We start from the raw sequence: 14,645 nt of genomic DNA, 5'->3' as shown, positions 1-14,645 counted from the left end.
ATCCTATCACTTGCAAAAGGGTTATTGGGGGAAATGTCAATGGGTCAGCACTAAGGACACACCCAATCACAATTATGCTCATTTACATATTATTAGGGTAGGACTAGCCATGCTAGGGGTTTACGGGAAGAGTCACTACTTTTTATTTAAAGGGAGGGAGGGTTTTTATTTGAAAAGTACTACGTTAGCCTTTGGGCTGACCCCTCCCAGGGTGCTCTCAGCACATGTTCTGTTTGGCTAACCTTTCAGCCTGTCAAGGAAATATTTAAAGCAGGTACAAGTGCCTTTTTTGCAGTTATATGACTTAAAATGGCTTCTTTTCCATACGTCAGCTTGCCTGAGATTTGAGAATAGATTTTCCAAAGCGCAGTGCTCCCAGACCACGGCATAATGTGGCCGGGTTTTGGGAAGTGCACAGAGCACCCCGGAGCTCCCCAGACCAGCAATGGAAACAGGTGGGTGCTGAGCACTTTGGAAAATCTGGCCCGTAGCCAGAAATAATGAAACTGACGTGTCTGAAAAGATTTGATTTGGTCAGGACCCAGTGCTACAAATCCCTACTCCCAGGGATAAACAATAGACACACAAGAAGGCCCCCAGCAGCTAACAGGACTGGTCGTGGGAGTAAGGATTACTCATGTAAATCAGTCTTTGCAGCACTGGATCCTAAATTATCAGTATTTAAAGTGGTGTTTTATGCATATGCAAAACAGCATTTTCTATTAACTTTTTAATACACCAAGATCCAGCAATACATTTAGTGTATGAGAGGATATCTGCGGCATTGAACACTTAAGATCAACATAGTGGCATTTATTCAGGGATTATACATTCAAATAAGAATAACTGGAGCATTTCAGCATTCAAGCCGTTTTAGAAAACTTAGGAAATTAAATCAGAACATTACAATAAGGTTACTTATGAGATTTCAACTACATGAAAGCCAAGACATTCATGTTTTATAATCCTCTCAGAAATCATTATTTGGGCACATCACACATGGAGAAAGCATCGGACATGCTTTTATACACATTGTCATAAATATAAAGGGAAGGGGTAACCACCTTTCTATATACAGTGCTATAAAATCCCTCCTGGCCAGAGGCAAAGTCCTTTTACCTGTAAAAGGTTAAGAAGCTCAGGTAACCTGGCTGGCACCTGACCCTAAATGACCAATGAGGGGACAAGATACTTTCAGTTCTGGAGTGGGGGGGAAAGGCTTTTGTCTGTCTGTGTGATGCCTTTGTCGGGAACAAATCAAGAATGCAAGCCCTCCAACTCCTGTAAAGTTAGTAAGTAATCTAGCTAGAAAATGCGTTAGGTTTTCTTTGTTTGGGCTTGTGAAATTCGCTGTGCTGGAAGAAATGTGTATTCCTGTTTTTGTGTCTTTTTGTAACTTAAGGTTTTGCCTAGAGGGATTCTCTATATTTTGAATCTGACTGCCTGTAAGATTATCTTCCATTCTGATCTTACAGAGTTGTTCTCCTATCTTTTTTTGTTCTTCTAATAAAGTTCTGTTTTTTAAGAATTTGATTGGGTTTTTTGGGTCTTAAAAATCCAAGGCTAGTTTGTGCTCATCTTGTTTATTCTCAAGCCTCCCCCAAGAAAGGGGGTGTAAGGGCTGGGGGGATATTTTGGGGAAATAGGGACTCCAAGTGGTCCTTTCCCTGATTGTTTGTTAAATCACTTGGTGGTGGCAGCGTTTACCTAATCCAAGGGCAAAGACTTTGTGTCTTGGGGAAGTTTTAACCTAAGCTGGTAGAAATAAGCTTAGGGGTTCTTTCATGCGGGTCTCCACATCTGTACCCTAGAGTTCAGAGTGGGGAAGGAACCCTGACATACACTATTTGCTTTTTCTCCCAGGTGAAAGCACATGGAGCAACTTTGCATTATCTGGCAAGGGAAATAATTAGGAGACTAATGGACTGAAAAACTGTCCTAGAAACAAAAGCATCCCAGCAGGGAGCACGCTGAACACTGGAGGAGCAGTGCCCTATTGCAAAAGGCCAGCTTAGATACGCATGCACAACTCCCACTGAAAGCAGCAGGCCTGGTGCGCATGTATCTGGGGATGGACTCTGCCCAAGTTCAACGGAGACTTCATCAGCAATTGGTATTAAAGCAAGTTTCAAAAGAGACTCCCAAATTGCATTTCTACCTTGCAACTGATGAGGTCACCCACAAACCAACCTCTGAGAGAGAAGCTCCAAGTTCTGCAGAGCTTGGATCAAAATCCAAACTTCCCCAACATTCGGGGAAAACGGGTTTGCAGGTTGGTTCAGGCATGTCCCTTACATTAAGACATAAGAAGAAAATATCCCATATCAATGTGGGCACTGAGTACCAGCTGCTGTTGGAGCAGTTACTCTGAGCATTTAAAATCTCCATCACAATGTTGCATTGACAGTTTTTTTAATTTACACCGATTATAATATTTTGCACTTCTACCGCACCCTTCATCAGAGGATCTCAACGAGTCATCACCATTCATAAGACACCCATTAGGGAGCACTTTACATGGCTTGAAGAGGGTCATTACACTTCCCCAACAGAAGTGGCAAAAACATTGGACTCCGTGGCTGTCAGGAGCTTTTGACAAAAGGACACAGAGAAATCTAGGGACCCAGGATTTCATAGTTTAATCAGCCTGGGCAAAGCCATGTATCCTGAAACTTGACGTGATGCCAGGTTTACTTTTAAGTGTAATTCCAGCAGGAATGAACATTGAAGCACACGGTACCTTAGAGATAAGGGATATAGTGAGTTCACTTCACCCACTCATGAAATGCAGCTATCCTGAGGGTGGAAGACAACAGCAAAGGATTCAATCCAACTCTGACTGAAACCAGAAGATGAAGGCGCCATGTTGCACATAGCAACCCTAGACAGCAGGTGACAAAGTACAGGAAAGAGGGCTTGGGAGCGATGGCAGAGAGCACAGATTGCCACACAATCAAGAAGGGCCAGTAATGACAGCTGGGCCTGGGGTGAAACCCCAAACATAGTAGGAAGCCTTGCGCTGGGTAGGGGTGTATTTTATGCATCTTCCTCAGACAGAGGCATTCTTTCCTCCTCACGCTTTGGCCCTGCTTGAGTGACTTCCCCTGCCAATGACGTATTTGGAATCTGTGTCCAACTGAAACTACAGGGGGAATTTAGGGAGGCAGGACAATGGAGTTAACAGGGCTGTGGGATCTTTACCTCTAATTTATGCCTCATCCCAAAGGTCTCACCCACAGCCACACTCTATAGGGCCCATGACATGGTGCTGGGTTGTTTGTCCGACACCTACTATATTGCCACAGAATTTGCTGCATCATAGGGGTCTCCTGTCCAAATAGAGCCAGGCCTGAGGCTGCTTCGCTTGTAAAACCTGACAGGATCAGAGACAGGGGGATTTTGCTACAGCTGTAGTTAGAGCCAGCACGTTCTCCAGAGCTCTCCTCGGGCTGTTCGTTTAGTCACCTCACTTCTTCTCAACTGCAGGTGTCATCTGATCACGGCTGATGGGACTAGTCGTCATCAAGGCAAGGCTCACCCTCCAGGAGCCACGGACGACCTTGCCTACAGAATGCCAGGTCAGCAGGGCCAGGAACTAGACAGCCAATTAGGAGCAGCCCAAATTTCTGCTCAACATCCTTCCAGAAACGGGAACTCCCCAGCAACTCGGTTCCTCTTCCTCATTCGTTACTTCTGCTCTCTGGGGTTTCCATAGACTCAAGCAAGTGGGTATGTTACAACGTACATGAATGTCGTTCAGACCAGAGGGCACACGGCCAGTGAGACGTAACAGACAGGTGCATGTAACAGACTGGACCAATGTCTGGAGGTGAGAGAGAAAAGCGTCTGACGTGTGACAGGGGAGAAGTTCAGTCTCTCCTATTGCAGATGCAGTGACAAGTGCTCCTAGGCCACTAGGCCCTATACTCAGAGACATAAGGAAACACTTTGCAGACCAGGCCCAGGGCTGATTTCTTTTCTGAAGATTCATGATTATTAAGCCAAATCCTGAGTTCTTTGCTCAGACCAACACATGAAAATGAATGAGAATTTTGCCTGAGCAAGGGCTGAGACAGAACCTTGCATTTGGCCCCTTATTATTTAGTTGTAGAGTTCTGGAGAAAAGACTGTCATCTTTGTTACCTGCCTGCGCACCATCTAGCACAATGGGGGCCTGACCCTCGACTGGGGATCCTAGTAATAAATAAGAAGACAGGTAAGATGCTGCTGCCCTGGAGTACTCCCATTTACCATCAGTATCAGTAAGTGGAATAAAAAGCAAGCTCCCTTTTCTGGATTTGCAGTGACTGCCACAAAGGGTGAATGTTTTCATCTGAGCCACCCCCATCCTCAAGCACAAAACGAGAAGTGCGCACCGGTAGCTAAGCCATGGCTGGCTGGCTTGACATGCAACTAACTCGACAGGTCTAAACAACACCCCCTCTGCTACCCCCAAAATCAGTACATTCAGCTCAGGGGTTGAGTGCCTTTGAAATCTCTTTCCCACATCTTGTTTAAGGAAAAATTATGAACACACTGCATTTCACCCCTTGAGGCCAAACACTGCACCATGCAGCACACCCTATAAACTCTGATGCAAGACACCTAGGTTGTTTCAGATCGATGCTAAAATGGCTCACCAAGTCAATGTGTGCAAGTGATTTAACTGCGCTCATGCCTTCATTCCCCCAGTTGTCAAATGGCAACAATTCCTACTCACCTTGACAAGTAACTCTGCAACCCCGTTGCTGTGTGTATGCACCAAATCATTCATTAGAAACAAACTGCCATACCCGATCAGACACACTCATGTACTCCAGAAGCTTGTGTATCCAAATAAAAGTTACATTTAAAAACCAACACATCTTGGGCAGTAGAATTAATGGGCAAACAGGGCCCCTGCAGAATCCCAGAGTTAGATGCTTCATGTAACCTCTAGCCCCAAATAGCAGTAGTACTTTATCAGCTGGGAACGGTTTCTAAGTAACTGGCATATAGATCTGATTGAAAAAAGGGGGGAAAAACTGCACAACAAATTTCAGAAGCTGCATGTCATATGTATTTAAATTCCAAAGCCAAGCATCCATCTGTCCCAACGTACATGTGTGGGATTGTTTTTTCCTGAGAAGGGACTAAGTCACTGCCTAATAGGAATGGAGATTCCAATAGACTGTCTCACATCAGTAAAAAGAAAAGGAGTACTTGTGGCACCTTAGAGACTAACCAATTTATCTGAGCATAAGCTTTGTGAGCTGTAGCTCACGAAAGCTTATGCTCAAATAAATTGGTTAGTCTTTAAGGTGCCACAAGTACTCCTTTTCTTTTTGTGAATACAGACTAACACGGCTGTTACTCTGAAACCTCACATCAGTAAGGGCACCAAGCTTAGGCGGTTTAGAAATATTAACTGGTTTATACTTTCTTCTCTTTCACTAATATAAGGCACCCAGCTCCCTGAACCTCCTCTGAGCACATCTACTTTTCTGTTCTTTCTGAACACCCTTCTGCCTGGTAACTTCCGACATCAGGCCGTGGGTAATTTCTCACTGGCTGGATAGCATTAATGTTCCCCTTCATTCCTTGGCTGGTTCCCAGCAGTGGAATTCAGAGGAGACTTTATCAACTTCAAATGCTGCTAGTCATTGTTCCTACAAATAAAACTCTCTAAAAGAAACAGGACAAAACCTTTATTTCTAAAAGCCTTTCCATGTAACAATGATATGTATAAAGCTACAAATGACAGTTTGGCTATGTCAGGGGAGACGCTAGCACCCATCCAGGCAAGGGATGTTTCACACAAAGGGGAATTCCAAGAATATCAGCTATTAAAGTAACAGTCCACAAGAAAGACGCTGGACGAGATAAAGTGGCACTGTCAGCAGATCATTCCCAAAGCAGGCGTGTCTCCAAGAAGTCAGGACAAAGGGTCTGCAAGCTGCAGAGCTACAGTTGGTTTTGAACAAAGGCTATTAACAAAAATAAACCCCAGCAGTGGCTTCAGTTATAAGCATCTCTTCTCCACCATTTAAATCGCAGCCCCTGCAGTGTAAGGAGAGACGCACCGAGTTGGAAGGCAACACAGAGCCACAAGGGGCTGCATGGCGGTGCTCCGTGCTGGTTCAGACTCAGAACCACGTCTAGCCAATTACCTGGAAAAGGGATTCAATCTGAGGGTCCTCTCCAGTATCTGAGGAAGGGAGAGAGGCCAAGGACAAATCCTCTTATGGGAGACTAGTGTTTTAAGAGCCAAAGCTGGCAAGGGCATACGTGAAAGTAGCTCCATCTTTTTATGTTCATTCTCAAACCTAAAGGTTCAAAGGCAGGCTGAAGTCTCGGCCAAGGTCTCACAGGAGACCACAGCACTCAATTTCTGAGCCCATGTCTCCAATATGTAGGGCCTTGTGTATATCATGAGTCTGAACCACTTAAGTTACTCTGAGTTTGCTGCATAATAGTGCTTCAGAATCTAAACTTTCAATTAAACAGCTCAGACTTACAAACTGCCCCTTTTATTTCAATGGAGACATTGATTCTCAAGTCTAATAATACTTGAAATGGTGACATTAACTATTTCACTGCTGTATTTTAGCAGAAGCTTCAAGTTAACATACTTGCCTGCTATTGCTTCGTGGCAAAAACCAGGAGGTATTTGTCCAGTAGGGTATGTAGTTACTGTTAAGGTTTGCTAAGGCGTGGAAGGAAGAATTCAAACCCTGTTCCTTTCCGTTTGAATCCACTTCTGCTTGAGCGGGGAAAAATGAGACATCTTTTCCACAGCATTGAAGGCTGTAACTGCCGCTTAGGGACCAAAAAAGGGCCGAATGCCACATCGACTTGTCAAATCCACTCGCTCCCTGCAACACCTACAGTCATTACGAATCTTAACAACAATCTGCAGCACGCTTGGGACAGCATAAAAAAAGTGCCATTTCAAAATAAAGGCTATTCTACTGGGAGAGGGGCAAGAACAAAGCACTGCATGATACTGGGCTTCCTGCATTATAGGACATGGGGCTTTGCTGAGAGGACAACTTGTTTGAAAAACATATATAGTAACGAAGGTAGCAGAGTATCAGAAGCCATTTTGGACGTCACCCTGACACTGGCAGAACAAAGGAGTGGGGCTTTGTCTGACGATATTAGGAAGATTATCTTCAAGCTTGAAATAGAGCCACCCAAAGACGGGTAACACCTTTCAACATGGAGAGGGGCTTCCGAGTCACAGAATGTAGGCAGTTCCACTCTCTGCTTTTAAACCTCCCTGGGCTGACACCTGGAATATACATTTAGCACAGATGAGCGCATACCTTCCATATGATCATGACAGGAATTAGTGAAGGGTAAATATGACAGCAGGGAGCACAAAATTACTAGGAAGAGAGTATTTTTCATAGAAATGTAACTGGAAGTATAACATGGCTTAGAACGTCTGGTGGGGCTGTAATTTTAGAGTGCTTTTAAACTGCTCTACCAGTTTATACACAAATATGGCACCCCTGGTGTAGCTGTGTGAACAGGAGCCCTACAACATAAACAGGAAACCTATCTTCCGAGATCAAGCTATTTGTGTATGTAATTCAGACTTCTGAACGTTTCCATGAAAACAAGACATTACAACCACAGGGCTTTCAAATGACAACCAAAGGACACACGACACCGAAGGCTAGCCTTCTGATCATAGATCGTGTTAAGAGAACACAAATGAGAACAGAAATTTTTTTGAGAGATTTAATGATGAAACAAAAGCCAGCCACGGTTTACAGACGACGACCCCGGCGACCACCCTTTCTGCGAGTGCTGTCAGAGGGGATGGGGGTGACATCCTCTGTGGAAAGAAAGTTACACATTACAATTCATGACTGCAGATTGCTTCAAACAGCTTTCCAGGTACAGAAAATAAACCATCCAAGTCCCTGCCAGACACCACCCAAGGCCTCAGCAGTGAAGAACTGCATTGGCTTCAAGTGGTAATAATGTATCCTCACACAATAACCAGCCTTTAGTAGGATCTAGCATTAACGATAAGAGGATTTAGTACAAAAGGCAAAATAATTTTTACTCCGCTTTGAGTGTGCAAGGGGCATTATAATGCCAAATCAACATTTGCTTCCCAATGGCCACCTTTCCTCACACAAAAGCCAAGCCTTTCTTGCAAGGAGTAGGAATTCCCCCCAACACACACACTTTCTCTCAGGAGGCGGCCTGGGAAATGATGTGCAGGAGGTACTATATTTCACTTGCGCATTGACTAGTGTGTGGCAAGTTTCCACATTTGTAACATTTAGAATATGGGAAATCCACACTGAAATGGGTGGGGAAAGAAGGTGAAATGGCGCATCACAGAAAACAACAGACTGCAGGTCACATGACTTCCACAGCAGCAACAGGCAAGACAAGTTCCTATAGGAGATCGATGTACACCATAGTCCTCCCATAGGTTTCTTTGAACACTGAAAAGGCATTTTTGGCAGCAGCTTTTGGGACTTTCACTCCAGTAAATCATGGTCAGTGATCTTCCAGCTACTGCAAAAGACTCAGTGACTCTAAACCAGAGGCCCATCACTATCTTGCTATACAACTGCAGTTTAGCACATACAACTTGCAGTTAGGTACCAATCCTTAGCCCATACTGAAAACACATGCCACTTGCTGGTGGGTTCTTATTTAATTTGAAAGCGCTCCAGTTCCTCTAGGCACATACACATCAAATTAAAGGAAACTCAGCACCCTCAGGCAAAAAGCACAAGTAACCAGGTGGAATCCAATATGTCAGATGGTCAAGCTTGGGTTCTGTAGGACCAACAGGGAATAAATCTCAGACCTGGCCATCATGTAATTCAGGGTATTAAACAACAACAGATGCATCTGCACAGAGTTCTTTTGGTGACAGGATTTCGAAACAGGGAACACATACTAATTTCCCATTATTTATCTAAAATACCCCATTTGCACACCACACTTACCAATGCGCCCAATCTTCATTCCAGAACGAGCTAGAGCTCTGAGGGCTGACTGGGCACCAGGTCCAGGAGTCTTGGTCCTAGAAATAATAAAACAGGCAACAGATCAGGTCAGAGAAGCGTTCACCAAACAGCTGAAGCTGAATGCACACCGTTCCCAAGGAAACAACATGCAGCTTAAGTCATTTTACCCTTTATCCAGAATTTGAAAATGCTGGAACTCTTATTAGATGCCTCCCTTTTTGTCTAACCCATGCATATGGCAGGAACAGTAAGTCAGCAGAATATACTTCAATGCAATTCTGAATATACATGGTAATTGCACCCCTGACAAGGGGGCAGAAGAGATGTTAATAAAGTTGAATATCAAACATGATCTTTCCTGCCATTACACAGCTACAATAGGGGATTCCCCCTTCCAAGAACAACATGAAACAAGAGTCCTATAAGCCTGCTGAAAAAGCGGTGGAGACATATTTTAGGAAAAAAACAGATTCCTGTAACCCACCTACACCAGGTTTTCATCTAATGACAAATGGATTCACAAGATGTCATTACTATGTAGAATGACCAATACCTTCCCCATCAAACTAGTTCTTAACATATCAATTAAAACACAGCCCATTATAAGCCTGGCTCCTTCAGGTCAGAGCTGAACTGAACTAATGTTAGTCCTGTGAATATTATCTCCATGGGTCAGTGGGCCAGGGCTTTCACATGTTTCACCAACTGAAAATGTACATCTCTATACATGGAGCTGTTTCTGCTAACAGAACAAGCCCCACCTGCACACAAAAAACGCATCGAGTTTGCAAAGATGCATGGAATAAAATAATGCTAGAGTGTGTCTGAGATACAAATTCTCTCACTGCTGCCCTCAGAACAGCTGCCCATATTAAAATTGTGATAGCAACAACTGAAGTGAGATTGCAGGACTGTGTGAAAACTGCAACACCTTATTTCACTCTGGGCCACCTGATGAGCATAACCTAGCATTCAGTCACCAACAGGACCCAAGCGCTACCTCGCCATCGCACAACATCTGTGTATGTCAAAGCAGAGCCTGTCACACGCACCTATTTCCACCTGTAGCTCGCAGCTTGATGTGAAGGGCAGTGATGCCCAGCTCCTTGCACCGCTGGGCAACATCCTGAGCTGCCAACATAGCAGCATAGGGCGAAGACTCGTCTCTGTCGGCCTTCACCTTCATACCACCAGTCACTCGGCAGATAGTTTCCCTGAAAAGACAGTATCTCTTTGTACGTGGCAAAAAGCAATACTCAGGAAAGAGCCTGATCACAACCTGCAAGCCTTACAGAAGCAGAAGATTCAAAACACAAAATGATTTCATTTTATATATTTACCAGTTCATAAGTTGCCATGTGACAACCATTAATATGAATCTGTCTTACTTTTTCTAAGGTCATTTCTGAAGGGAGCAAGGCCCTTTTTCCATATAGGCGTTACACTAATTTAATGTATAAATTACTAACAGAGTTTGTTAAACTGGGGCAAAGCCCTGTGTGGACACTTATTGTGTTTAAACAGTACTTTATTCCGGTTTATCATGTTTCTAACTGACTTACGCTAAACCAAAATAAGCATCTCCATACAGCCTTTCGAACAGGTTTAACTAACCATACAGCCTTTACACAGATCTAAATAGATCAGTTTAAAATCACTCTTTAAGTCAGATTAATGCAACTTTCTCATCTAGATATGCCTTAATTGTTAGGTCTCAGTCACTAAGCAAAAACAGAAGATGGTGAAAGATGGCCCAACAAGTTTCAATTAAAAACCCTGTTACAAGTTGTCTGTATTGTGTCACCTGAGCACCAAAATAAGTTTATAAATGTTAAAACTACAAGGGATCACACGATCATCTAGTCTGACCTCCTGAATAACACAGGCCATAAAATTTTGAGCATCAAGCCCAATATCTTGTGGTTGAATTAGATTATATATTTTAGAAAGATCTTTACTAAATAGCCAAGAAGGCAAATGGAAACGCCTGCTCCTGATATGGTAGATACTGTCAAGCAGTTTACAGTCATCTCTTTCGTACAGTGGCAGTACTAATTCTCCTTTCTGTAAACACTTATTTCAACACAGATGTATGTCTGGACATTTTATGTGATGGTACCTCCATGTGTTTTATAAGCAGCAGCATTAGAAGTGTCGGGTATATACCCCTGTTGACTCATTTTAATACTCGACTGCCTTCTGCTCAGAAGATAAGGGTGCAAAGCCCTGCATAGTTCAGTTCAAGGGCAACTTGCATCAATTTAGCTTAAGCTGATTCCTTACCTACTTAAGCTACACTGAAATAAGCCACTCAAACCAAAATAAGGGTTTCTATACAGGTTTTTCTTCTAGTTTAACTACAAAATTTTTTTAAGCAATTTCAATTAAATCAGTGCAACCCTCTCCTGTAGCCAAGACCTAGAAGAGTCAGTTAGATTGCAACTAGGTAAGTTCAACAGGTAAGTGTATGATATGATGCACTTATCCACATATACTGGGCACATACTTTAGCCTTAAGGATAAAGGTGAGTGAAAACAGCTTGAGTTATTGAACCAAAATAACTGTTGCATATGCACAATTTCCATGTTAAGAACTTGTACGGGCGGTACCAAGGGAAAGCAAGTTCTACAGAGCCTTGTATGGTTCTGATGTCACCAGCGTTCAGTACTCACTTGCCGGAGAGATCAGTTACATGGACGAAAGTGTCATTGAAGGAAGCGAAGATATGGCAGACGCCAAACACATTTTCCCCTTCGGCAACCTGCGGTCCCAAGCTGATGACCTGCTCTTCCTTCTTCTCCTTACCCTTACGCGGTGCCATTTCTGCGAGGGGAAATGAGAGCGTGAGTTACGTGCGGTCATGAAGAGGAGCAATAAAGATGGTTCTTTTCCTGGAATTACACGGGAGCCATACATGCCTCTGGTCCTTTATACTCCTATGAATGGGAAGTTACTTTTGAAGGGTATTTAAATCAACACAACAGGCATTTTGCAGATGAACTGGGTACTGATCAATACAGATGAGACATGCACCAATAATCTATTTGTTTGGAATACAGGACATTCCAGAGACTGAAGAGGACCAGGCAACCCATTCATCCATAAAACCAGCTCACTTAACCCTTTGGAAGAGCATTAGGCTCACTTTCCACATTTTAGTATATTAAATAATCTGGAGATCAGAGTGGCTTTATTATATGCCATTGCCACTCTTAATCTCTCTGAAATTTTAACAGCAGCTCCATAAATATCGCCCACTGCTGCATTTCCACACAAGGCTTACCATGAAAGAGAGCCTGGATGGCAACCGTGCAGTTAAAATCATCATGTGCATAATCAGCCCTCCATCAGAAGCACTGGGTTCCATTCCCAATACTGCCACTGATCTGCTGTCTGATTTGAGGTATGGCCCTTCAACTCTCTGCCTTTGTTACCTGCCTACGATTGCCTCTTGCCCTAGACTGTAAACTGCATGGAGCAGGCACTGCCTCTCCCTATGTACACATGAAGCGCACAATGGGGCTCCAATCTGGGTGGAAGCCTTTACGCCCTACGATAATACAAATAAATAGAACCACTTTCAGGGGGTCCCAAATCTGTATGGTAGTCTTCTCCTTTTAGAAATTAAGGCACAGAGAGACTTCTGACTTGCCTACAGTTAGGAGTTGGAAGCACAGCCAGGAATAGAATTCAGGAATCCTGACTCCCTGTCTTGTGTTTACCAATAACATCTCCGATACCTCCTTTAAACCCAAAACAAGTGTAGATGGATGCAGGACATCCTCTGTGCTAACAGAAAACTTGCAACTAACCTAGGCAACCTAAGTCTCTCTTTTCTGCCAACATTCTGGCTATGGAAACATACAAGAGTGATGTGGTGACAGGATACCCTGAATTTTTCATAGTGTGTGGAGCACATTTCAGATAAATTGTCTCATGGTCACCACCATTCCCCTTTGCAACTTTATGACCCACCTCCTCTCCCATTTACAATCAAATAATATCTACAGTCACAGCATGGAAAAATAATATTTAATACTTTCAGCAGCTGGAAATGAAGAGAACATCAGCATTGTGTGACCAATCAACAGACCGCTTTGGGATGTGCGCAGTACAGCACTAAACTGCATCCACCTTCAGTTAGCGTGATGTTCCTCAGTAGATCATTAAGCATAACCTTGAAGGCAGCCTAAAAAAATCCTGATGTGTTAACTTAAGACTAAACCACTTATCCTTTGTGTAGTACCTCTCCTAGGTCTAAAACTGGTAAACTGGGGTTTCTTCAAGCTTAACTGAACGTAGTGATAACTATTGTCTGCCCCTAACATATAACAGAAGAGATTAGATTAAAAAGACCAAGTTTATTCATGGTGTAAACCTATTAATATATGAAATTATAGCAGGCATTAATTTGGCCTTAGCGATCTATCAGGCACAAATATCTGTGCCTAAAAACAGTAGGTCTGATCTATCTTCCCCACTCACGCAACTACGGTTTAGCAGAGCTCTTTGCCCAGTCAAGTGTCTAATGAAGTGACTGACACATCTTGCATCCCCCCTAATAAACATTAAACACAACTGTGGCCCTCTCCCCTCCCTCCAGAGGGATTTCTGGTTGTGAAAAGACACCTGAGTGACTGGGATGCTTGGAAGCCACTTGTGTGCAGCACTGTGCCCTGCCATGCACACGCTGTTAACCTCAGCATCCCCTCCTGTTCGGAGCCTCGGAAAGGAGCCCACTCCCCCTATCCCAGGACACAAGCCCCAAGCCACACATGGGGCTGTTACCTTCCCTCCCCGCATCCGCATCGAAGAGGGGTTCCCACGAGCTTCTTCCCCCTAGGACAGGCCTCCCCACAACAGCCCCGCTAGCTCCCAAGCCGGGGGAAGCTGCCCCGGGCTGAGAGTGGTTCGGGACCCTGGCCCGGACCCACCCGTTGCATAATCGGAGCGAAAAATAAACGAAGCCTCCCACCGGCCCTTGTCATCTCAAACCGCCGGGCGGCTCGGCCACTCCAGCTCCCCGCGGCCTAGCGCCTCGCTCCCCCTGCTCCCCCGGCCTCCCCTCCACCCACCGGGCAGCTCGGCCACTCTAGCGGCCGGCTTCCCCGCGGCCTAGCGCCCCACTCCGCCGGCCTCCTCCCCACCCGCCGGGCGGCCGCGCCGGCTCGATATCGGCGAGGAAGGGCCCGGGCAGGCTGGCTGCGGGCGGCAAAGGCCGCAGCGGGACGCACCCAGGGAGGATGGAAGCGGATGACGGCAAGCCCGGGCCCGGGAACTTACTTGTGCGTCTTCTCGGGCACCCAACACCGGAAAGGAAGAGGGAGGGGTCACGGGGGCAGAGGTCAGCGTCAGCATCACCCGGAAGTGCTACCTCGACGGAGTGGGGTCAAGCCCCCACATCCACGTCAATCGGCGTCATTCTCTATAAAATCCGTACCCGCGCGCTGAGCGTTGTAATCAGGCGCGTTTTACTGTGTTGAACGACTTAATAATTAATAACACGCTTGGGTACGTCTGAGGACGCGAGCGGTACCACCCCCAACATGGCGGCGCCCAGGGGACCCGAACGTTACCCCGCACAAAGATGGCGGCGCCCTACTGGAAGGGCCTCTGTTGCCCCTCACAGCGATGGCGGAGTTCTCGTGCCGGGCTGGTGC

At 45.0% G+C, this 14,645-nt stretch overlaps 1 protein-coding gene and 1 long non-coding RNA gene across 4 annotated transcripts; one reads left to right on the top strand and one right to left on the bottom strand.

Moving 5' to 3' along the window:
- Nucleotides 1–301: 301 nt before the first annotated feature.
- Nucleotides 302–5,173, top strand: LOC122461473. The gene is made up of 3 exons (XR_006283391.1): nucleotides 302–455; nucleotides 1,864–2,892; nucleotides 3,487–5,173. It is a non-coding gene; the product is annotated as an uncharacterized LOC122461473 (long non-coding RNA).
- Nucleotides 5,174–5,672: 499 nt separating this feature from the next.
- Nucleotides 5,673–14,424, bottom strand: RPS14 (ribosomal protein S14). 3 transcript variants are annotated; one of them, XM_007071497.4, is made up of 5 exons: nucleotides 14,269–14,424; nucleotides 11,658–11,808; nucleotides 10,037–10,198; nucleotides 8,964–9,040; nucleotides 5,673–7,825 (listed from the first exon to the last, which is right to left on the bottom strand). In XM_007071497.4, exons 2-5 carry the CDS (start codon nucleotides 11,804–11,806, stop codon nucleotides 7,758–7,760), a joined length of 456 nt encoding a protein of 151 aa, XP_007071559.1. In that variant the 5' UTR covers nucleotides 11,807–11,808; nucleotides 14,269–14,424; the 3' UTR covers nucleotides 5,673–7,757. The 3 variants fall into 3 exon arrangements, with proteins under 3 accessions (XP_007071559.1, XP_037762128.1, XP_043377214.1); XM_037906200.2 differs by having other exon boundaries at nucleotides 14,220–14,316; XM_043521279.1 differs by lacking the exon at nucleotides 14,269–14,424 and adding an exon at nucleotides 14,133–14,268.
- Nucleotides 14,425–14,645: the final 221 nt, after the last annotated feature.

Source organism: Chelonia mydas, chromosome 8 (assembly GCF_015237465.2).
Source record: "Chelonia mydas isolate rCheMyd1 chromosome 8, rCheMyd1.pri.v2, whole genome shotgun sequence".
NCBI lineage: Eukaryota > Metazoa > Chordata > Testudines > Cheloniidae > Chelonia > Chelonia mydas.
This window is presented reverse-complemented; position numbering and strand designations above follow the sequence as displayed.

Excerpts from the sequence above, each read along its gene's own strand:
- RPS14 (XM_007071497.4), bottom strand. The coding sequence starts at position 11,806 with ATGGCACCGCGTAAGGGTAAGGAGAAGAAGGAAGAGCAGGTCATCAGC. Across the intron at positions 10,199-11,657 it reads GTAACTGATCTCTCCGGCAA|GGAAACTATCTGCCGAGTGA; the intron begins GTGAGTACTGAA and ends CTGTCTTTTCAG. Across the intron at positions 7,826-8,963 it reads AATGAAGATTGGGCGCATTG|AGGATGTCACCCCCATCCCC; the intron begins GTAAGTGTGGTG and ends TTCTTTCCACAG.